This window comes from Dipodomys spectabilis, unplaced genomic scaffold, assembly GCF_019054845.1.
Source record: "Dipodomys spectabilis isolate Male_0828 unplaced genomic scaffold, ASM1905484v1 ptg000036l, whole genome shotgun sequence".
Taxonomy (NCBI): Eukaryota; Metazoa; Chordata; class Mammalia; order Rodentia; family Heteromyidae; genus Dipodomys; species Dipodomys spectabilis.
In genome coordinates, this window is record NW_024870713.1 from 1,874,470 (window position 1) to 1,901,102 (window position 26,633).

At 35.9% G+C, this 26,633-nt stretch overlaps 1 protein-coding gene across 1 annotated transcript in view; it reads right to left on the reverse strand.

Annotated features, from left to right (window-relative positions):
* LOC122106082 (flavin-containing monooxygenase 5-like) overlaps positions 1-20,018 on the reverse strand; it is a 36,038-nt gene extending 16,020 nt beyond the window's left edge. The window contains exon 1 of the mRNA XM_042677357.1: positions 19,884-20,018. Coding sequence (XP_042533291.1) covers positions 19,884-20,018 — 135 coding nt within the window. The remainder of the gene's footprint in view (positions 1-19,883) is intronic.
* Positions 20,019-26,633: the final 6,615 nt, after the last annotated feature.

Here is a 26,633-nt window from a genome sequence, read left to right on the forward strand (position 1 = left end):
AGAGTGAATGAAATGGAATTTAGAGTGCCAGATACAGAAGACAGAATGCACCAACTGGACCAAAAAGTCACAGATATGAAAAAATCACTTAAATTATGTCAAAGGGAAATCCAAGAGCAAGCAGATAGTGCCAAGAAATTTAACCTTCATATAATTGGAGTGGATGAAGGCAAGGAATATCAAAAAGGGAAGGCAACACATATTCAACAAGATTATCAATGTAAATTTCCCCCACCTTAAAAGAGAACATCTTCCCTACATAACATAAGCATATAGAACACCTAACAAGCAGGATCCCAGGAGAAACACTTCTAGGCACATTATAGTAAAATGATAGATCTGAATAATAAGGAAACAATCTTACATGCAGCAAAAATAAAGAAGGAGCTATACTACAATGGGAAAAAAATTAGAATCACTGTCGATCTTTCCACACAGGCACAGAATGCAAGAAAGGCCTGTGAAAATACAATCTGAACCCTGAGAACCAATAACTGCCAGCCCAGATGGATCCAGCAAAATTAGCATTCACATTCTATGAAGAAACTAAAATTTTTAATAGTAAATAAAAACTAATTGAAAGATGCAGACATAAAGGGGATCCAAATAGGGAAAGAAGAAATAAAACTCTCCCTCTTTGCAGATGACATGATCTTATATTTAAAGAATCCCATAGATTTCACTCCCAAATTACTCAAGCTGATTCAAAACTTTTGCAAAGTAGCAGGGTATAAAATTAACCTCCCAAAATCAATGGCTTTTCTGTATGCCAACAATGAGAAAAGTATGGCTGAAATTAGGAAAGCAACTCCATTCATAATAGCCCCACAAAAAATAAAATACCTAGGAATTAACTTAACCAAAGAAGTGAAGGACCTCTATGATGAAAACTTTAAAAACTTGAAAAAGGAAATCAAAACAGAACTTAGAAAATGGCAAAACCTCCCATGCTCCTGGATTGGAAAGATTAACATCGTGAAAATGGCAATACTTCCCAAGGCTATCTACAAATTCAACTCGATACCTATCAAAATTCCAACCTCATTCTTCAAGGAAATAGAAGAGGCAATCCAAAAATTCATATGGAACAATAAAAGACCCCGAATAGCAAAAACGCTCCTCAACGGAAAGAACACTGCTGGAGGAATATCAATACCAAATTTCAAACTCTACTATAAAGCCATAGTAATCAAAACAGCTTGGTATTGGCATAAGAACAGACCTCAGGACCAATGGAATAGAATTGAAAATCCAGAAATGAACCCACAGACCTATAGCCATCTAATCTTCGATAAGGGAGCTAAAACAGTAGAATGGAAGAAAGACAGCCTCTTCAGTAAATGGTGCTGGCAAAATTGGTTAACTGCTTGTAGAAAACTAAAGCTAGATCCTTATATATCACCCTGCACCAGAATCAAATCCAAATGGATCAAAGACCTCGAAGTCAAAGCAGACACTCTGAAAACATTCAGGATGGAATAGGAGAAACCCTAGGTCTCCTTGGCTCAGGCCGAAATTTTCTGAATAGAGACCCAGAAACACAACAAATCAAAGAAAGGTTGGACAAATGGGATTGCATGAAGTTGCAGAGCTTCTGCATGGCAAAGGACATAGCTAGCAAGATCAATAGAAAGCCCACGGATTGGGAGAAGATCTTTACTAGCCATACAACGGACAAGGGTCTCATATCTAAAATATACATGGAACTCAAAAAATTAAATCCCCCAACAACAAATCTTCAAAGAAACAACTGCCCAATAAATAAGTGGGCTAAAGACTTGAAGAGAAACTTTTCTGAAGAAGAAAGAAGGATGGCCAATAGACACATGAAGAAATGCTCAACCTCCCTAGCCATAAAAGAAATGCAAATCAAAACAACATTGAGATACCACCTCACCCCAGTTAAAATGGCTATAATCAAGAACTCTAACAACAACAGATGCTGGAGGGGATGTGGACAGAAGGGAACCTTACTTCATTGTTGGTGGGAGTGTAAACTTGTTCAACCACTTTGGAAAGCAGTATGGAGGTTCCTCAAAAGACTTCACATAGAGCTCCCCTATGACCCAGCAATCCCACGTTTGGGCATTTACCCAAATGTTTACAAACAAGACCACACTAAAGCTACCAGCACAACTATGTTTACTGCAGCATTATTTACCATAGCTAAGATATGGAAACAACCCAGATGCCCCACAGTAGATGAATGGATCAAGAAAATGTGGTATATATACACAATGGAATTCTATGCCTCCATCAGAAAGAATGACACTGCCCCATTTGTTAGGAAATGGAAAGACTTGGAAAAAATTATATTAAGTGAAGTAAGCCAGGCCCAAAGAAACATAGGTCCTATGGTTTCCCTTATTTGCAATATCTAGTATATGTATGAGTCAAGCGGAAAAGGTCAGATAGTGTGATGTTAGGAAAATGAACCCTTAGATATGTATTTTAATGCTTTTTTATTTCATGCATTTGTTTCTAACGCATTTATAAGATTATCTCTTTGTTGCTTTGTATGTCCCTCCCCCACAGTATAACCCCTGCTTTCACTATATTTGATGTCAGTATAACTTGTAGAGGAGATGGGGAAAAACAAGTCGTTTAAGGATACAGGTGGACCTGTTGCAACAATGAGAAGTACAAGGTCATGTCGAAAACGAGCTTTACAACATTGGTGCGGGGGATGGGGGGAAGATTGGGTGGTGAGAAGGTAGGGGGGAGGTAGGGAAAGGATGTGAAGGGTAAACAAAGGAGGAGGCTGCAATGCTTGATAAGAAATGTACGCATTATCCTGCCCATGTAATTGTAACCCCTCTGTACAGTATGTTCACAAAAAAAATTAAGTTAAATTAAAAAAAAGAAAAACTAATTGAATTCATAAACAATAAGCCAACATTGCAAAGAATACTAAGATGGGGGACACAACCTGAAGAAAGCAACCAAGAATGGGAACCCGCACCAGACAGGTATAAACAGAAGTCTAACTTAGTAAGCACAGGAGGAAAAGGAAGAAGAAAAACAGGAAAACAAGGAATGACAGGAACTACAATGCATCTCTCTAGAATAACCTTAAATGTTAATGGACTTAATTCAACAATCAAAAGAAAAAGAACTGCAGATTGGATCAGAAAACATGACCCATCTGTTGCCTTCAAGAGACCCCTCTCAGTCAAACATACAAACAAACTCAGAGTGAAGGGTTGGAAAAGGATCCACCAAACAAATGCCCCCAGTAAGAAAGCAGGAGTAGCTATCCTGATATCTGACACAATAAACTTTTCATTAAAATCAATACAAAAAGACAAGGAAGGACATTACATATTAATACAAAGAACAATCCAAGAGGAGGATATGACCATTATCGACTTATACTCCCCAAACACTGGAGCACTCAAATATGTGAAACAAATACTCTCTAAATTACAGAATAAAATAGATCCACATACGATAATACTAAGAGACTTTAAGACCCCACTCTCACCAAATACAGAAATACAGAAAACAGTCCAAAAATTCATATGGAACAACAAAAGACCTAGAATAGCCAAAACAATTCCAGGGAATAAAGACAATGTGGGAGAGATATCCATGCCGAACTTCAAACTCTACTATAGAGCCATAATAACAAAGACAGCATGGTACTGGCACAAAAACAGACCCAAAGACCAATGGAATAAAATAGAAGATCCAGAAATAAATCCACAGGCCTACAGTCAGCTGATATTTGACAAAGGTGCCAGACATGCAATAGAAGAAACACAGCCTCTTCAACCACTGGTACTGGGAAAACTGGGCGGCCACATGCAGAAGACTAAAACCCCAACCTATCACCATGCACCAACATCAACTCAAAATGAATTAAAGACCTTAACATTAAACCTGAATCTCTGAAACTACTGAAGGACAGAGTAGGAGAGACACTTGAACTTATAGGCACAGGAAGGAACTTCCTGAACAGAGTCCCAGGGTCACAACAAATTGGAGAGAGACTCGACAAATGGGACTACCTTAAAATAAAAAGCTTCTGCACAGCTAAAGCTATCACAGCCAAGCTAGAAAGACAACCAACTAATTGGGAAAAAATATTTACCAGCAATATATCAGACAAGGTGTTAATATCCAGTATATACAGGGAACTCAAGAAACTAATCCCTCCCAAACCTAACAAACCAATTACTAAATGGGCAAGGGAAATAAAGAGAGACTTCTCAGAGATAAAAATGGCAAAGAAACACATGAGGAAATGTTCACCATCCCTGGTTGTGAAGGAAATGCAAATAAAGACAACCCTGAGATACCACCTTACCTCAATCAGAATGTCCCACATCCTCAAGTCAGCCAATGACAAATGCTGGAGGGGATGCAGAGAAAGAGGAACCTATTACACTGCTGGTGGGAATATACACTTATACAACCACTTTGGAAAGCAGTCTGGAGGGCCCTCAGAAAGCTAAATATTGACCTCCCTTATGACCCAGTCATACCACTTCTAGGCATCTATCCTGAACAACAGGAACCAGTACATAAGAAAATGTGCACCTCCATGTTTATTGCAGCACTATTCACAATAGCCAGGATATGTAAACAACCCAGATGTCCCACCACAGATGAATGGATCCAAAAATTGTGGTATCTATACACATTGGAATATTATGCAGCCATTAGAAAGGACAAAATAATGGCATTTGCAGGGAAATGGATGGAGCTAGAAGAAATCATGTTGAGCAAGGTAAGCCAAGAGCAAAGAGACAAATGGTACATGGTCTCCCTGATAAGTAGATGTTAAATCCAAAATGTTAGGTGATATGACAAAATTAAAAGGACTTAAGAAACAAAGAACTTCCACTCATCTAGTCGAATCACTACTAAATAACCCCATGCTGCTGATCACATGTATGGTGTATACGTGTACACCAGAGGGGAACCAGGAAGATGACAAAGAACTAGAGGGAATAAGGGGAAAACATACAACAGCGGGACCAAATAGCTCCACAGGACACTGGCCAAAATGAACTAAGAAACTTAATGGCAGTGATGGGAGGGAGGGAACAAATGGGAAAGAGGGAACAGCTGATACTATGCAAAACAAAAGAAATGTACATATCACCCAATGTGGAAGAAATAACTGTATTGCAATGCTAATAGAGCTCATAAATGTTATAGACAGTGATAGACAAATTGCTCCAGAAAAGATAGAATGTGTTTGTGACTTTAACTGAGCATCACTATCCCACAATACTGTGAAATTTGGGAGATTATGTAATCACTTAATAAAAGTAAAAAAAAAATCATACACTACAACCAGGTCGGCTTCATGCCAGAGATGCAGGGATGGTTTAACATATGTAAATCAATAAATGTAATCCAACACATCAACAGATCCAACGTCAAAAACCACATGATTATCTCCATTGATTCAGAAAAGGCTTTTGATAAGATACAACATTTATACATGTTAAAAGCTCTGGAGAAGATAAGAATAGAAAGAATATTCCTTAAAACAATAAAAGCCACATACGACAGACCAATAACCAATATTATACTTAATGGGGAAAAGCTAGAACCAATTCTGCTAACATCAGGACCAAAGCAAGGATGCCCACTGTCTCCACTCCTCTTCAATATAGTCCTGAAACCCTTATCCAGGGCAACAAGGCAAGAAAAAGACATTAAAGGGATCTGCATAGGGAAGGGAGAAGTTAAACTATCCCTTTTTGCAGATGACATGATACAATACCTTCATAATCCCAAAAACTCCACCCTGAAACTCTTAGAATGTATAAACCACTTTGGCAAAGTAGAAGGATACAAAATCAACCCACAAAAATTATCAGTTGCCTTTCTGTATACCAACAATGTATAAGCAGGAAGGGAAATCAAGGAAACAACCCCATTTACAATAACCTCAAAAAAATAAAATATTTAGGAATTAACCTAACCCAAGATGTAAATGAACTATTTAATGAAAACTATAAAAACTTAAAGAAATTATAGAGGACACCAGGAAATGGAAAGACCTTCCATGTTCTTGGATAGGCAGACAATATAGTGAAAATGACCGTACTGCCAAATTGATATACAATTTCAATGCAATTCCTATTAATATCCCAATGACGTTCATTTCTGAAATACAGAAAACAGTCCAAAAATTCATATGGAACAACAAAAGACCTAGAATAGCCAAAACAATTCTAGGCAAAACCAGACAACATGGGAAGGATCTCGATGCAGGACTTCAAGCTCTACTATAGAGCCATAATAATAAAGACAGTTTGGTACTGGCACAAAGACAGACCCAAGGACCAATGGAATAAAATAGAAGATCCAGAGATGAAGCCACATGCCTACAGTTAGCTGATATTTGACAAAGGAGTCAAAGGCTAGATTTTGATGGTGTCAAAAAAAATCTGTAAAACTACAGGGCTCTGGGTTGACTATTGCCTTAAAATAGTGTTCTAGCTCAGAATTGGTTTTGTGTTCAAACTCAAATGTGCTGAACAAGCTGTAGAAACATAAGAAAAATGGCAAGTCATATAACCTCATCTCCCACTCATGAGAAACAAGCAATAGAGCAGTTAATGAATAATCCAGAGGAGAGTCCTCAAAATGCTCTACAAAAACTATTGGTAAACATGGTGAAAACTGAAAGCCTGAAAAGGGCTCTGTGTGAGCATGAGTGGGAAATGGATGACCATGATGAAGCTAACCAAATATTAATAGAGGAAATGCATAAGCATGGTGATGATAACCAAAGATTAATAGAGGAATTACATGAGCAAGATGAAGCTAATCAAAGATTAATAGAGGGATTGTGTGAGCATGATGAGAATAACCAAATATTAATACAGGGATTCATGGAATACACAATCAGAAAGCTGGAGGAATCCATGTAGGCCACAAACAGAAAGTTGAATGAATTCAAACAGAAGGAAAGGGAGTCCAAGGGAAATATAACTACTTAATTAAGGGAGTTGAGAGTGAACACTGAAAACGAAATCAAGGAAGGAAAGAAGTCCATACTTGGTCTAAAACAAAGCTCCAACAAAGAATTTGAAGCCATCAAATCTGTCCAATTAGAAGGAAAGGAAATAAAAAACAAAGTAGAAAGCCTTGACAATAGGTTAGGCCATGTAGAAGATTGAAACACTGGGATTAAAGACAATCTAGACATTATAGAGAAAGAACAGCCAAGTATTCAAGACAAATCCAGGAAATATGAGAGATCCATTCAACAGATAGAAGATACCTTCAGAAGGCATAATTTAAGGCTAATGGGTATAGAGGAGGGCCTAGAGACAGAAGCTAAAGATCTAGGAAATTTATTTAACAGACTCCTAGCAGAGAACTTCTGAAACATACAAAAAGATAGGTCCATTCAGATACAAGAATTCTTTAGAACCCCAAATAGACCAGACCAGAACAGGACACTCCACTGTCCCATTGTAATCCACACAGGATCAATAGAGACCAAGGAAAGGATCCTTAATGGTGTCAGAGAGAAAAGGTCAATCACCTATAAAGAAAACCAATCAGAATAACTACAGATTTCTCACCAGAGACCATAAAAGCAAGAAGAGCCTGGAATAATGTATGCCATGTGCTAAAGACAAACAGCTATCAACCAAGAATACTGTACCAAGCTTAACTCTCCTTCACAATGAAGGGACAAATAGAAATCTTCCACAGGAAAGAAATATTGAAACAATATATCTCCACCAAACTAGTCCTACAAAAGATACTTAAAGAGTCTTACACATAGAAAACCAACAAGAGCACAATGAAGGCAGAAAACGGCCTGCAAACAAAGAATCATATAAGCATAGTAAGAACCCAGTAGTCACAGCCCACAAGAGGGTGGATAACATGGCAGATACTACCAAACACCTCTCAATCCTAACCCTCAATGCTAATGGATTTAACTCTCCAATTAAGCGACATAAATTGTCTAGTTGGATCAAAAAGCAAGATCCTTCCATCTTCTGCCTTCAAGAGACACACCTGGCTCACAAAGACAAACATATTCTGAAAGCGAAGGGCTGGAGCAAAATCTACCAACAAATGGCCCACATAAACAGGTGGGAGTTGCAATTGTAATATCAGATAAAATAGATTTCAAGGGACTGGGAAGGTAGCTCAGTGGTAGAGCGCTTGCTTTGCATGCGTGAAGCCCTGGGTTCAATTCCTCAGCACCACATAAGCAAAAAGAAAAAAAGCCAGAAGTGGTGCTGTGGCTCAAATGGTAGAGTGCTAGCCTTGAGCTGAAGAGCTGAGGGACAGAGCCCAGGCCCAGAGTTCAGGCCCCACGACCGGACCACCCCCCAAAAATAGATGTCAAATTAGTGGGAAGAGATAAAGAAGGACATTGCAAACTAATAAAGGGATCTCTCCTACAGGAGGATATAACAATTCTAAACATTTATTCACCAAATACTGTACCACCCAAATTTATCCAATAAATAACACTTTCCCTAAAATTACACATAGATCTAAAGACATTAATTATTGGGGAATTTAACATGCCACTATTCCCACTGGATAGATCAACCCGGCAAAACTCAACAGAGAAACCTCAGATCTACACAACTGCATAGATCAACTAGACTTAACAAACATCTACCAAATATTTCACCCAACAGCATCAGAATACATGTTCTTCTCATCAATACATGGAACACTCTCCAAAATTGACCACGTTTTAGGTCACAAAGAAAATTTGTTCAAATTCAAAATCATAGAAATTATGCCCTTCATTCTCTCAGACCACAAGGCAATGAAATTAGAATTCAACACCAAAAACAACCAAAGAAAATCCTGTAACATGGAAGGTGGCTCAGTGGTAGAGCGCTTGCCTTGCATGCATGAGGCCCTGGGTTCGATTCCTCAGCACCACATAAGCAAAAAAAAAAAAAGCCAGAAGTGGCACTGTGGCTCAAGTGGTAGAGTGCTAGCCTTGAGCTGAAGAGCTGAGGGACAGCGCCCAGGCCCAGAGTTCAGGCCCCAAGACCAGACCCCAAAAAAAGAAAAAAAGAAAATACTGTAACATTATTTACCATAGCTAAGATATTGACCTATCCCAAATGCCCCTCAGTAGATGAATGGATCATGAAAATGTGGTGTGTATATATATATATATACACACCACATTTTCATATATATATGTATATAATGGAATTCATTGACTCCATCAGAAAGAATCACATCGCCCCATTTGTTAGGAAATGGAAAGTCTTGGAAAAAATTATGTTAAGTGAAGTAAGCCAGGCCCAATAGGTCTTATGGTTTCCCTTATTTGCAATAACTAGTATATGTCTGGGACAAGCAGAGAAAAAAAAAAGTTATGTGTATATGACCAGATAAGATGATGTTAAGCGAAATGAACCTCAAGATAGGGATACAAGAAGTTTTTTTATTTCTTGCTATTGTTTCTAATGTATTTATAATGTGCCATGTGATTTGTTTTTTTGTATGTTCCTCCCCCAAGGTATAACCCCTGTTTTCACTGTATTTGGTGTCTGTGCACTGCATCTTGTATATACAATTCTCTAGCTTGGGGAGGGAAAGGGAAAAAACAAAATATTTAAATAATGATACAATTGACCCATTGTAACAATAAAATGTACAAGACACTATGTTGAAAAATGAACTTTACAATTTAGGTGGGGTGGGGAGGGAAGGGGGATTGTAGTTGTGGAGGTGGGAAGGAAGACAGGGTAGAGGAAAAACAAAGGAGGTAACAATGCTTGATAGGAAATGTACTCATTACCTTGCTCATGTAACTGTAACCCTTCTGTTCAATATTTTTACAATAAAAACAGTTTTTTTAATTTAAAAAGAAAATCCTGTAACACATGGAGGCTGAAAAACACACTGTTGAACCAACAGTGGGTCATGGAAGAGTTAAAAAGGAAATTCAAATGCTCATGGTATTTACCAAAAATGAACATACAAAATACCAGCTCCTCTGGGACACAGCAAAGGCAGTATTCAGAGAGAAATGTATAGCTCTACATCAACAAATTGGAGAGATCTCAAACCAACAATTTAAAAAAAGCACCTGAATCTCCTTGAAAACGAGCAACAAACTAAACCCCAATCCAGTAGATGGAAACAATAATTTATATTGAATCAGATTTAAATCAGAGTCCAAAAGAACATAGAAAGAATCAACAAAACAAAGCGTTGATTCTTTGAAAAAATTAACAAAATTGACAGACCCTTGGAAATCTTATTAGAAAATGAAGAGAACACACCCAAATAAACAAACTCAGAGATGAGAATGGAAACATCACCACAGAAACAACAAGATTCAGAACACTATAAGAGAATACTAATATAACCTTATGCTAATAAATTTGAGAATCTGGATGAAATGGAATTTCTAGAAAATATTGATATGCCCAAACTAAACCAAGATGATTTAAACCAACTTACAGACCCATATTAAGCATCAAAATAGAAAGGGAAATAAGAGACCTCCCTTCCAAGAAAAGCCCAAGACAGATTGGTTTATTGCTGAATTCTACAAGGTCTTCAAAGCAGAACTCACAACAATACTCTTTCAACTCTTCAATGAAATGGAAAGTGAAAGTTCATTACCAAACTCTTTCTATGAACCCACCATATCCCTCATCCCAAAACCAGACAGAGACTCATCAAAGAAAGAGAACTATAGGTCCTTTTCTTTGATGGACTCGGTGCAAAACTTCTCAAGGAAATTCTGGCCAATCGACTTCAACAAGTCATCAAAAAAATTATACACCATGATTAAACAGATTCATTTCAGGGATGCAAAGGTGGTTCAATATATGCAAATTAATTAATGTAATTCATCACATCAATAAGGGCAAGGATAAGAACCACATGGTTATCTCAATAGATGCAGAAAAAGCATTTGACAAGACCCAACACCCCTTTAAAGCTCTGGAAAAACTAGGAATCCATGGAATGTTCCTCAATATAATAAAAACTGTGTATGACAAACCTACAGCCAGCATTATATTTAATGATGAAAAGTTAAAGCTGTTTTCTCTAAACTCAGGAAGGATACAAGGATGTCTACTCTCTCTGCTCCTCTTCAATTGAGTATTAGAATGCCAAGCTATAGCAATAAGAAAAGATACAAGCATAAATGGGCTCCAAATAAGGAGTAAAACTCTCCCTCTTTGAAGATGACATGATTATGTATTTAAAGAACTGTATGGATTCAACTACCAAGTTATTCGAGCTGATTCAAAATTTTGGCAAAGTAGCAGGGTATAAAATTAACGCTCATAAATCAATGGCTTTTCTGTATGCCTATAACGAGAAGATTGCAGCTGAAATCAGGAAAGTAACTCCTTTTGTAACAGCCCCATAAAAAATAAAATAAAATAAAATAAAATAAATAAATAAATAAATAAAAAATAAAATAAAATACCTAGAAATTAACTAAAGAAGTGAGGACCTCTATGACAAAAACTTTAAAAACCTGAAAAAGGAAATTAAAGTAGAACTAAGGAAGTGAAAAAAACTCCCAAGCTTCTGGATTCTGAGGATTAACATCGTGAAAACGGCGATACTGCCAAAGACTATCTACAAATTCAATGTGATACCCATCAATATCCCAACCTCCTTTTTCAATGAAATAGAAGTAGCAATCCAAAAATTCATATGGAACAATAAAGACCCTGAAGAGCAAAAACAATCCTTCGCAGAAAGAACAGTGCTGGAGGAATATCAATACCAGACTTCAAACTCTACTACAAAGCTATAGTAATCAAAATATCTTGATACTGGCACAAGAACAGACCTGAGGACAAATGGAATAGAACTGAAGACCCAGAAATGAACACAGAGAACTTCAGCCACCTAAATTTCAATAGGGGAGCTTAAAAAAGTAGAATGGAGGAAAGACAGCCTCTTTAGTAGATGGTGATGGCACCATATAGAAAAGTAAAATTCGATCCTTATCTATCACCCTGCACAAGAATCAACTCCAAATGGACCAAAGACCTCGAAGTCAAAGCAGATACTCTGAAATCTTTACAGGAAGGAATAGGAGAAACTCCAGGGCTCCTTGGCCACAGGCCGAAATTTCGTAATAAAGACCCAAAAATACAATAAATCAAAGACTGGTTGGACAAATGGGATTGTATTAAAATTCAGAGCTTCTGCATGAGAAAGGACATAGCTAGCAAGATCAATAGAAAGCCCATGGACTGGGCAAAGATGTTCACTAGCTATACAACAGAAAAAAGTCTCATATCTAAAATATACTTAGAACTCAAAAAATTAAATCCTCCAAAAACAAATCATTAAAGAAACAACCATCACATTAATAAGTGAGCTAAAGACTTAAAGAGAGACTTCTCTGAAGAAGAAATAAGAAGGCCAATAGACACATGAAGAAATGCTCAACTTTTCTGTACATAAAAGAAATGTAAATCAAAACAACATTGAGATTCCCCCTCACCCCAGTTAGAATGGCTATAATCAAGAAATCTAATAACAACAGATGCTGGAGGGGATGCGGCCAAAAGGGAACCCTACTGAACTCTTGTTCAACCATTTTGGAAAACATGGAGGTTCTTCAAAAGACTACACATAGACCCTGTGACCCAGCAATTACACTTCAGGGCATTTACCATAATGATCACAAACAAGGCTATACTAAAGCTACCAGCACAACTATGTTTATTTCAGCTTTATTCACCATAGCTAAGATATGGAACCAACCCAGATGCCCCTCAGTAGATGAATGGATCAAGAAAATATGGTATATATATATATATATATATATATATATATATATATATATATATATATATATATATATATATAAAATGGAATTCTATGCTTCCATCAGAAAGAATGACACCACGCCATTTGTTAGGAAATGGAAAGACTTGGAAAAAAAATCATATTAAGTGAAGTAAGCCAGGCCCATAGAAACCTAAGTTCCATGGTTTCCCTCATTTGCAGTAAGTAGTATATGTCTAGGGTATTTTTATCAGATGAGCAGAAAAGCTCAAAAGCTATGTATCTCTATCTATCTATCTATCTATCTATCTATGAACATATAAGATGATACTTAAGATATGGATACAAGAGGTCTTTCTTTGTTGTTGTTTTTAATGTACTATGAGATTTTTTTGTTTCCTTTGTATGTTTTTCCCACTATGGTATATCCACCATTGTCACTGTATTTTATTTTGGTACCCTGCATCTTGTATATACATTTGTCTAATTTGTGGAACAGAAGAGGAATACCAAATGTTGAAACACAGACACGGGATGACCCATTGCAACAATGATACCCACAAGACAGCATATTGGAAATGAACTTTACAACCTCAGGGGTGGGAGAGGAGGGAGGGAGGTGGCAGAGGGAAGGGATAGTGGGAGAGCAACAAGGGAGGGGTTAATAATTCTTGACAAGAAATGTTCTCATTTGTTTTTAACGTATTTAATGTACTATGTGATATTTTTGTTTCTTTGGTATGTTCTTTGCCCACAGTATAGCCGGTGTTTTCACTGTACTTGATTCCAGTGCCCTGCATCTTGTATACACATTTTTCTAATTTGGGGAGGGGAAGGGAAATAACAAAATGCTTAAATAAGGATGCAGGATGACTCATTGTAACAATGAAATGTTCCAGACTCCATGTTAAAAACGAACTTTACAACTTCGGGGGGGGGGGGGGTGTGAAGTAGGGAAGGTGAACAGAGAGGGGATGGCAGGGGAAAAACAAAGGAGGAGGTAACAATGCTTGATAGGAAATGTACTCATTACTCTACTCATGTAACTGTAACCCCTCTGTACAGTATTTTTATAATAAAATACATATAAACAAAAAATGTACTCATTGCTTTACTCATGTAATTGTAACCCCTCTGTAGGACATCTTTACAATAAAAAAGGAGTTAAAAATAACAAACAAATCAAATATCATTGAAAAAATAAATAAGAGATAATCAGATATTCCTCAGTATGGCATAAAGGTCAATTCTACAGAAATGCATTTAAATCTTAAATTGAAATACACCTAAAACTCTCCCTCTTTCAAGATGACATGATCTTGCATTTAAAGAATCCCACGGACTCCACTCCCAAATTACTCAAGCTGATTCAAAACATTGACAAAGTAGCAGGGCACAAAATTAACCCTCAAAAATCAATGGCTTTTCTATATGCCAGCAATGAGAAAAGTGTGGCTGAAATTAGGAAAGCAGCTCCATTCATAATAGCCCCACAAAAAATAAAATACCTAGGAATTAACCAAAGAAGTGAAGGACCTCTATGATGAAAACTTTAAAAACCTGAAAAAGGAAATCAAAACAGAACTTAGAAAGTGGCAAAAACTCCCATGCTCCTGTATTGGAAAGATCAATATCGTGAAAATGGCAATACTTCCCAAGGCTATCTACAAATTCAATGCAATACCTATCAAAATTCCAACCTCATTCTTCAAGGAAATAGAAGAGGCAACCCAAAAATTCATATGGAACAATAAAAGACCCCGAATAGCAAAAACGCTCCTCAACGGAAAGAACACTGCTGGAGGAATATCAATACCAAATTTCAAACTCTACTATAAAGCCATAGAAATCAAAACAGCTTGGTACTGGCACAAAAATAGACCTCAGGACCAATGGAATAGAATTGAAAACCCAGAAATGAACCTACAGACCTATAGCCATCTAATCTTCGATAAGGGAGCAAAAAAAAAAAAAAAATAGAGTGGAAGAAAGACAGCTTCTTCAGTAAATGGTGCTGACAAAATTGGTTAACTACATGTAGAAAACTAAAGCTAGATCCTTATATACCACCTTGCACCAGAATCAACTCCAAATGGATCAAAGACCTTGAAGTCAAAGCAGACACTCTAAAAACATTACAGGATGGAGTAGGAGAAACTCCAGGGCTCCTTGGCACAGGCCCAGATATTCTTAATAGAGACCCAGAAACACAACAAATCAAAGAAAGGTTGGACAAATGGGATTGCATGAAGTTGCAGAGCTTCTGCATGGCAAAGTACATAGCTAGCAAGATCAATAGAAAGCCCACAGATTGGGAGAAGGTCACTAGCCATAAAATGGACAAGGGTCTCATATCTAAAATATACATGGAACTCAAAAAATTAAATCCCCCAACAACAAATCTTCAAAGAAACAACTGCCCAATAAATAAGTGGGCTAAAGACTTAAAGAGAAACTTCCCTGAAGAGGAAAGAAGGATGGCCAATAGACACATGAAGAAATGCTCAACTTCTCTAGCCATAAAAGAAATGCAAATCAAAACAACATTGAGATACCACCTCATCCCAGTTAGAATGGCAAAAATCAAGAACTCTAATAACAACAGATGCTGGAGGAGATGTGGACAGAAGGGAACCTTACTACATTGTTGGTGGGAGTGTAAACTTGTTCAACCACTTTGGAAAACAGTATGGAGGTTCCTCAAAAGACTCCACATAGAGCTCCCCTTATGACCCAGCAATCCCACTTTTGGGCATTTACCCAAATGATCACAAACAAGACCACACTAAAGCTACCAGCACAACTATATTTATTGCAGTATTATTTACCATAGCTAAGATATGGAACCAACCAAGATGCCCCTCAGTAGATGAATGGATCAAGAAAATGTGGTATATATACACAATGGAATTCTATGCCTCCATTAGAAAGAATGACATTTCCCCATTTGTTAGGAAATGGAAAGACTTGGAAAAAATTATATTAAGTGAAGTAAGCCAGGCCCAAAGAAACATAGGTCCCATGGTTTCCCTTATTTGCAATAACCTTTGTATGTCTGAGTCAAGCAGAAAAGGTCAGATAAGTTGATGTTAGGGAAATGAACCCCAAGATTAGTATTCAAATGTTTTTTTTCTTTCATGCAATTGTTTCTAACATATTTATAAGATGATTTCTTTGTTGCTTTGTATGTCCCTCCCTTACGGTATAACCTCTGCTTTCACTGTATTTGATGTTGGCATAATTTGTGGAGGGGAAGGGAAAAAACAAATTGTTTAAATAGGGATATAGGTGGACCCATTGCAACAATGAGATGTACAAGTCGTTATGTCAAAAACGAACTTTACAACTTTGGTGGGGGTGGGGAGGACGGGGGGCGTGGTGTGGGAAGGAATGGGAAGGGGAAACAAAGGAGGAGACAACAATGCTTGATAAAAAATGTACTCGTTATCTTGCCCATGTAATTGCAACCCCTCTGTATGGTATTTTCACAATAAAAAAAATAAAATAAAATAAGAAATATATCTAGTGATATTTCAAAATTTAAATAGTATTAAGAGAATAAAAAAGAGCTAAGAAAACTCACATTTATAGTTAAATTTTTAATTTTATCTAAGTAGCTGATAGAATACCAGAGCAAATATTTGTAAGCACATAGGAAACTGGCAAACACAAATATACCCCACAATTTTATACATCCATTTTTGTTTGTTTGTTGGCTGACTGGTTGACTGGTTGTTTCAGTCAGAGATTCACTATGTAGCTGGTCTTGACTTTGCAATTCTCCTTCCTCAACAGGAAATGTAGAACACTAGAACTGTCTTTGTGATATATATACTTTGGAGTTATATATAATATACCTTCCAGAACTTGCCGTCTGCTTGAACATCCACAAAGTATAAAAGAACTCCAAGCATTAAAATAAGAATATATTCTTCAACAATAGTGGAATGAAATGAGAAATTTATAGGAGAAACATAATCAGAAAAGACCCAATTGTGTAGAAATTAGGAACATATGTAAAATAGTTTTTTGATCAAAGAACATATCATGAGTAGTAGAACAAACTTTCAATAGTGATGAAAAAGTAATGTACTAAACTTGTGAATAAACAAATGAATGATTAGGAAAAATGTGAACATAAAAGCTCAGGCTGGATAGAAATAAAAAGTTGCAAGCAAATCATCTGAAGCCTAAAGTCAGATCCTAGATAATAGTGAAATGATTTCAAATCTGCAGAGAAAGATAGATGCAAATAAAAATCAATTAAATGCAAATTTAATGTACAGTGGAAGAAAAACATGACCTTGACTTCATTTACTGAAGTGACTAATAAGGTTGACAGAAATATTGACCAAAAAGGAGGGAAAGAGAAACTATAAACTATCAAAATGAGGACAGAAATAGAACATCTTTACAAAATATACAATAAAATGATTTTGTGAGAATTTGATAAATAAAATCCCCAAGACTGTCATCTTAGAAAAAGACAAATTCCTTGATAAATAATATTTAACCAATCTGACATGAAAAGAACCAGAAAATTTTACATCCTTGTATCTGTTGAATTTATCATTAAAAACCGTCTTACAATAAAACTAGGCTCACATAACTTCATGGTTGAATTCATCAGGACATGTAAAGAAAAAGAATAATGAATTACATGAATTCTTTAAGAAAACAGAAGGGCAAGAGACATTTCTTAATTATTTCATAACCTTGAGATAGAGAATGTGTTATCAAACCTCATATAGACATGATAAGGAAGAAAACTTAAAGCATAACTTCCTAAAACTATAGTATAATATCATAAATGTAGTGAAAATATTAACAGAAGTTTCTATATTAGCAAGATATGAATGTCAGCATAATCTGTAAAACTAATACAGCAAGAATATTTACAACAAACAGGTAGGAGTATCTCTAGGAATGAAATTTTGCCTTATCATTTTAATATTCATCAGTGAAATGCATTTCACTAGAATAAACAGAAAGAGTAAATGATAGTATTAGATGATTTAGAGAGATCACTTGGTAAAAGCTCACATGGGTCTCTGACTTGGGAGCTGGAGAATAAGAGAAGAATATGTTATATTGTTGCTTTCATGCAACATCGTTGTAGACAGCTTGGCTAATGCATTAAGAGACAAAAAGAAATAAAGGTCAAAATTATTGAAAAGGAAAAAGGAAAGATGTTATGAGGCATAGAAGTGATGTGAATAGAAATGTCTAAGCCAAAATAATCTCCATGCAAAGCATTAGTGGATTTAGCAAGAGATATAAAGATACCAAAATTGTTTTTCACACTGGCACAAATTAAAAGTCAAAATATTGGAACAAGAAAATGGATAGAATTGAAGATTGCAATGGTAAGGGAAATAGACCTAAACAGATAAAAATAACATGCTTCTTCTCATATGCAGAATCTAGATTCAAAAGAAAAGGACATGAAAGTCGAAAGTGCACTACTGGGTCAAAGGAGAACAAGTGGGAGAAAGGAGGAAAAGAAAGGATGATAGAGGTGGGTCAGTATGATCAGCATGCAGAGAATGAATGCATGGAGATGTTATCATGCAATACATAATTTTATACAGTTAATAAAAAATCCAAAAGACTGCATTGTCTGGGTAGTAAAGCAGATGGAATAGTTAGGAAAACACTTGCATATCTAAATACATATATAACTTAAAATTTTATATACATAAATCTATATCTCCAAATCTTACCATATAAAAAAGATATTTAAAATGGGTTCAAAAGACCTAACCATTAAAAGTAAATCAATAAAGATTCTAGATGAAAATATGACATAGTAGCTTCAGGACCTTTGAATAAATGATAGTCTCTTAAATATGCCACTACAAGTACAAATCATAAAGAAGTTATAAACTTGACTCTATTAAAATTAATAGCCTGTCAAAAATTTACACTATGATAAGTAAAAGACATTCACATACTAGAAGATACTTATAATAAATGTAAAAATAACTTTATGAAACAAAAAAGAGATACTACCAAACTAAAGAGTCAAAAGACCCAAACAAGTGTTTTCCATAAAACCTCGTCCAAATTGCCAGTAAGCATACCAAAAGATGTTTGTCATCTATATCCATAAATGAAATTCGAAACAAGGCTACACATGAGTTCATCCAACAGAAAATGACCAAAATAAAAATCTTAACAATGCCAAGTATTTGGAAAGACATTATTGGTCGACATGGAAATGGATACATTGGTTTTATAAAAATGGCAGTATCTACTGAAGCAAAATATGTGCCAATAGAGCCATAATTTTACCCCTAGAAGTGTATTCAAGATAAACTAGTGAATATCTAGTGAAAGACATATACAGGAATGTTCACAGTAGTTTTATCCATAGTTGCTAGATAACTGACAACAATCTGAAAGCCAATCAGCATAATAATGGATGGATTGATTGTGGTACATTCAAGTAACAAACATTTTAAGTATTTTACTGCAATTCTCATAACATAAATGGGTTTGATTTGGAATGGGAAAGAAATCAGACATAAAGCCACATGGTAAAAACAACCCAAATGTTATCAACAGAAAAATGAAGGAATGAATTACAGTATATATTCTTATATGGAAAAATTACACATCAACAGAAAGTGAAAGACAAACTACTATTACAAGCTCAATGTAAATGAATTTCAAATACATAAGTGAAGATAAATATGTGATTCCAAGGGCCAGCAAGAATAATTGAAGTGTTAGAAATGAAAGAAGTGCTTACTTTAGGGATCCTGGTTACTGACTAGGAAGAAACACACGGAAACAAAGTTTCTAAAGTTCTGCAAATAGGAAAACTCTTAAATTCTTTAGAGGTTGCAGAGATGTGTAAATATATAACAAATTTCAAGCTGTAAGCTGAGTATATTTCATGTACTTAATGCATGTATTATCCTCAGTATGTTTAAAAAAATTATTTGAAAATCTAGACTTACTTGAAATTTCCACAGGACTCTGCTATCATGTTTTTCCTTTCTTTCAAATCAGGTGGTACACAAGCATCATTCTTAAATCATGACTGCTATGGGTTCCATTTAAGGAAACCATCTGAATTGTTACAGCTATATTAAGGCATTATATACCTACAATTAAATTAAATAATCCAGACTTACTTGAAATTTCCACAGGCCTCCAATATCATCATTTCTCTCAAAGCAGGTGGGCTCCAAATCTTCATCTAAGCAGCACTTGATGGCACCTAGTCCACTAATTCCAGCCCCAATCACAGCAATCCGTTTCTTGGTCATAGTGCTTTAGCTGATTAGTAAAAATTAAGAGTTCTAATGTTACTTTGTGGCAAGGACCTAAAATTGGCTTTCATAAATCTTTAACATAAACTGTGATAGAGACAAAGGATGCAAAAATATACAGAAGTCAACTTTTTTTCTCCTCTCAAATACTCTTCATAGTGATGAAAGAAACTCAAACATAATTGCAGGTTACATGATAAATAAAATAACACCATTACACCGTGTGGAACATGGGCAGGCAGTACAGGTAAGGAATACCTGGCTTGGTCGGGAAAGTGACACAGGGGAAAGACTTACAGGTGTGAAATTCAGGTTAGCATAGAGGGAAAGTGGGAGAAAAACAAGGGAGGGGGTAACAATGTTTTACAAGAAGTGTACTCATCACCTTATGTACGTAACTATAACCCCGGTGCACATCACCTTGACAATAAAATTAAATTTTTTTTAAAAACCAGGAAGATGTGTGTGTATGTGTGTGCGTGCATGCGTGTGTGTGTGCGCGCGTGCATGCATGGATGCATGGGTGCATGCATACCTGCATGCATGCCTGTTGCCATTCTGGAAGGTGGAGACAATATGAATAAAGGTGGGCATAGGAGGAAGCAGTGTAGATGTGGAGAGCCAGAAGTTGTCTAGTAAGGCTAACTTCAGCAAGAACAACTGAAATGGTGCACTCTGTGCCAATGGTAAATTCTGTAGCAATGGTTTGTATCAAAGGTTATTTGTGATCTTTGACAGAGATTCAGAGCTAGGGTAGAGTAGAAGACATCTTACAGCAGTCTGAGGACACAATCAAGCCAGTGAAAGCACACACCATGATTGTCAATCACATTCTACATAAGCCTGAAAAAGTAAAATCCACAAATTGTTAGTTTTCTCTCTTTAATTGCCCAGTAAAAGCTACCTGAATTTGCTGGTTAATCTTCAAAACTTATTTATAGAATTATGACACATCGATGCTTAATGTCTCTGTGCCTTAGTTTTTACATCTTCATATTGACCCTTTTATTTATTGATATGTTCAACAAACACTTACTGGGCCAGGAATTGGGCTTGTGGTTGAAGTCACAAAAATGGATTTGACATAGTTCTTGACTTCAAGAGCTCATTCTAAAAGGGGAGATAAAGCTAAGCTAAAGACACCACATGGTGATTTAGAGGGTTAGAGCACATGCAAATAGTAATTTATTCTCTCTGAACTATCTATAGTGACTATGCACACATGTTCTTTTGTGATGAAAATGTCATCTTTTGAAAATACAGTTTCTACTTCAGAAATATCTTCCTTTTCCCACTGGTTACTTCCTGGTAAAGCTTTCCTTAAACTTCTCAAGTAGAGTTAAGCACACAGGCATTTTAATAAAGACTCCCAATTTGACCTCTTACAGTGTAGCTGCTCTGTATGTGAGATACAACAGTGAGTATTGGAATTCCCATATAACAGGACTACCATACACAGACTATATATCTCTGCTAATGCATTTAATATACTTTTATTAGTTATAATTCTAGTTTATATTGATTTCACCTATCAAGTACCTATCAAAACTTGAGATTCATTATGTGTCTTAGTCTGTGGATATCAGTGAGTTAATTAATTTATTAATAAGCTTCACTTGTTACTTGTTACCATGGCTGAAAAGCATTATACCATACAATTACAATCAAGTAAAATATATTAACAGCTATTCCATACTTTCTCCCCACAAAACAATATATAAGGAAAAGATAAGAGATCAAGCTTTAGAAAGATAGAATTTCAAGCTTACGTTCAGATGCTTAGTAAATGTAGTCTTGTTGTGTCTGGTTGTAAATAAAGCCAGGTTCCATAGAAGTCTTTTATATCTTGTTGAGTTAATTCATGTATAATCCCTTCCCATGACTATTCAAATTTGGATTAAAAAAATTGCCATGAGCCTTGTAGGTAATGGACCATGTCTAATGGTGACATTTGTCATTCTACACTGACACTGCTGTGCTCTGAACTTTAACACTAACTGGGACATTGAAACACCACTCACAGGAACCATATGGTTGCTGCTTATTAATAGATAATTTTGACCAGCATTTTGACCACCACAAATATTTTCACCATGTTAGATGGTTTTATACTATAAACATTGTAGACAATGAAATAGTGGTCAACTATTGTTTATAATTTAATCTTATGAAAAAATAAAAACAGGCTGTAAGTTACAAAGATAAATATGCCAAAAATAAGTTACAAAAATAAATCAGTCAATACTATAAATGACAGACTGCACCTAGTTTTGGTGAAATGAAGTATTTACTGAACTGGCAGTAGAAAAGTGGCCTTGCCATGCCCGCAAGCTCTGATACACTAAGAAATGTAAAACTGAACAGAAAAAGAGTCACGGAAGAAGTTCAATAGCTCTTCATGTAGATTATATTTTAATTTTACCAAATAGTGCAAAGCTTGTCATTTTGCCATTGAAATTGTGTAATTCAGGGACATCTTTCTGCTCAGTACTTGAGAAGTTACAAGATATAACATAAATGTATTCAACTCACTCAAACCATCATAGGAGAGTTCCTTGTTTCTCTGAAACATCTTTCATACTCTCAGTTTGGCTTTCTTTCTTCTAAAAAGATATATGGTCAATCTTTCTCTTTTCTGGGATGGATCATATCCCAGATTAATTTATAAATCATACTAAAGGTAGAGGATCTCTGGTCCTGTGGACTTTTCTTCAACTCCTGATGCTTATTTAAAGCAAATACTATCTCTGAGAGCAACTCTTTCTTCCTTGTGCTTAACAATACTATTTTGTATCTAGGAATGGGAGAAAAAAAGCAAGAAGAAAATATACAGTAATAAACTCCTGAACTGATAATCTTAACACATTATCTTGTTTCTGAACTATAAAATATAATAAAGGTGTGTGTGTGTGTGTGTGTGTGTGTGTGTGTGTGTGTGTGTGTTTGGGTTCTAAAGTCCTTGGTATGACAGAGAAATTAGTTTCTAATGTCTACAATTTGATGAATTTTTTTTCTCCTACATTCTCACCTGGATTAAGTTTAGCCTTTTGTGCTGATTCATAAAAGAAGTCATGGGAGGGGGAGGGGGAGGGAGATGGGAAGAGATGGGAAAGGGAAACAAAGGAGGAGGCAACAATGCTTGATAAGAAATGTACTCATTACCTTGCCCATGTAATTGTAACCCCTCTGTACGGTATTTTCACAATTTAAAAAAATTATTAAAAAAACAAAAAACATAAAAGAAGTCACCTGTTTATCTTTCTCCTTAGCATGTTGTTGTTATAAAGCATACGTTAAAGCATTATGTTGTAAGATGATACACAGAGGGGTTACAGTTACATTAGTCAGATGAGTGCATTTCTTTTGAACAGTGTTACCTCTTCACTTGTTTTCTGCCACTTTTTCCCTCTCTACCCTCCTCCTCCACAAATTGTATAGTTCATTTTCAACATAGTGTCTAGTGCATATCACTGCTACATTTGCTCACCCTTTGTTCCACTATTTCCGTGTTCCCCTTCCCCTTCCCAAAACATAAAAATTTACATAAAAGACAAAGGTACAGAAATCAAAAATAGTAACAAAGGAGAAAGCAAGAAAACAAGAGCAAAATAACAAAATTTCTTGTTTCCATTTCTTGGAGTTCATTTTGATAAACATCATTGTATATAATAGCATGCCCATAGCTATTGAGCCTTTCTGATCCTCTCCTAAGAATATCCTCTTTTGGTCTCACTGTGTGAATGTTTAGAGTCCTGTATAATTTAATTTATCATGTTGGATATAGTTGCAGACTTGTACGTGCTGTGGCTGTTTCCTAAATGCTGCATCTTGGGTGACTTAGCAGTGCAGAAATATGCTGAAGGGTTATACTAAAGAAAATAATCTATGACTGAAGAGTTTAATGTTAGTGTAAATGTTAAAAGGCTAACTCGATAAATGCAGATTTGCTTGAGAACTGTAACCACATCGGTTATGCTATTCTGACTTCTCTCCGCTCCCAGTTCACCACCATTCCCATGTGCAGAGTCCCCCATTGAGAAAATTCTCTGAGCTCATTTGTTTGGCCCTCTCTTAGATGCTATCATTGTGTCTGAGGTACATTTTATTTCCTTGTATTTTGTAGAAACTTGTCTCTTTATCTATCTACCTCTATTCTCATACTCTCTCTATGCATTATATGTTTATTTCCTCTCCTGGAAGATGAGATTCTGATGAATAAAACCTGTATTATTCATCTATACAATAAGGATAGAAGGTACAGAGTGACAATAAAAGAGAAAAAGATTACAAACAGTAATATTTCAGGATTGCTGCCTATATCTAAAGAGTGAACCAGTATTTAGTGGTGCAAAGCAAAGTATTCATAGGCATTATAGTTAAATTTCCCTATAAAATGACCATGATGTACTGCTTTATTTCTCCTTCTAGGAAATAAGCCACATTTAAGAGACTAGTTAAAGATAGATTCAAACATCAAAGCTGGCTTCAAGTCTTTATCCAGGATGGAATGATCCCATAACAAAAATCCTGTATATCTTCTCACTTGTCATTTATTCCAACTTTCGGTTCCCTTATATATTATTTACATCTTTCAAGATTCCCAATTAGTTATAATTTTTACTACTTTATAGCAAGTGATTTATTAGATTGACACATTTTTATTAGTGTGTTTAATGTGGTTGCATCTTATATTTCATTCCTTCTCTGTTAAATTTCCTTTATTTTGAAGATTGTACTTTAAAGTTCTTTTTAGTTAGGACATAATGGCAAATGTTTAATCATGGTTAAAAATGGCAAGCAACAAAAAGTAGAGTTTTATTTTCCTCAATTAAGTTAGTTTAGCTGGTTGAAGAACTTTTAATTTCAGCTTCGTTTTCCTCTCAAAAAAATATTTTTATTTTCTCTTCTTTCTTTCTGCTGTCAGTATAACTGTTGTTCCTTGCAGATAATTATTTTTCCTTTTGTGTATATTTAAGGTGTTGTCTTCACTCCAAACACCATGAATTTTCTTTGTAACACTATTTTTGTCAAAAATCATTCATCTGAAGATTCATGTTAATGATAAATTCTGAAAACTTCTCAGCCTTTTCCTTTTTGAACATTGCTTATTTGCTATTCTCTTGCTTTCTTTGTCTGGACTCATTTTAATCATACATTCCACTTCTCATGCTAGACCCAATGTGCCTTAATTTTTTCTTTAATGCTTCTAAATTTTCACATTGCCTGCTAAATAATTCGTCTATTGGATCTTCTGATTCTTTAAATCATTCTTTTGCTATATCTAACCTAATGTCTATGGAATATTTCTAATAATTCTACATATTTGTGGGGTAACTGCATAAATTTTCATTTATTTATATTCATTTATTCCTTAAATAATTCAAATTACATTATATTTTCAGGATATTTTTCTGTTTTTTCTGAAATTATCCCACATGACTGACTTTATTTTTCTCTTCTAAGGCAACATAGAATTAGTGCATATGACAATTTTTAAATGTTTGAAGAAGCTAATACCAATTTTTCTTTTCTTTTCTTTTCTTTTTTGGGGGGGGGTCCGGTAGTGGGGCCTAAACTCTGGGTCTGGGCACTGTCCCTCAGCTCTTCAGCTCAAGGCTAGCGCTCTACCACTTGAGCCACAGTGCCACTTCTGGCTTTTTTGTTTTTGCTTATGTGGTGCTGAGGAATTGAACCCAGGGCCTCAGGCATGCAAGGCAAGCACTCTACCACTAAGCCACCTACCCAGCCCCATTTTTTTTCTTTTCTTGGTAAGATGGTCCTTGGCCCAATCTCATGGTTACAATTTCAATACTGTCTCAGTCATTGTTTTCTTGATGTGGTCCAGTTCGCCAAGTCTCCTCTCAGGATGTTACTCTCAGTGTATGATACTCCTACGGCAGATAGGAGCATAGTAAAGGGCCTGACAACTCCTAATTTCCTGTTTCTAGAAGAGCTTCTGTTGAAAGTTGATGTTTCAGTGACAGTCACTGATACTCAATATTCTTAGCTGGCTAGGATTTGTTTTAGATTTTTAATTTTAGTTTTATTAATCTTTATAATTATAATATTCAGAAGAATTAAGGGCAACTTAATGAGTTGTAGCTTCAAGAAAGAATTGCAAAGGGGGTGGGGAGCGGGGGTAGGGTGTGGTGGGAGATGGGAAGGGATGGGAAGGGGAAACAAAGGAGGAGGCAATAATGCTTGATAAGAAATGTACTCATTATCTTGCCCATGTAATTGTAACCCCTCTGTATGATATTTTCAGAATTTAAAACAAAGAATGGATCTGAAGAAAGAGATGGAAACTGTGGGGATTGCTGAGAGAAATATGAGAGGGGGTCTGATAGACAGACTCTAGTGAGGTGGATCCTGCCAGTTCCATCTAAGCTTGTAGCCTCCTGTCCAGACTGTTCAGTTTCCTCATATCTGATCTAATTAACTTACTAAATTTGTGCAAAGCATTTGTTTTCTTTCCTTATTTTGCCTAGCTCAATATAGGCCTACCATCACCAGACTTGAGCTTCATGTTGCCTGTTTTAATTGCCAGTGTGTTTTCTGTAAGCAGATCTGGCAGAGTAGGTACTGGCATCTGTTGAATCTCCAAGCATCACT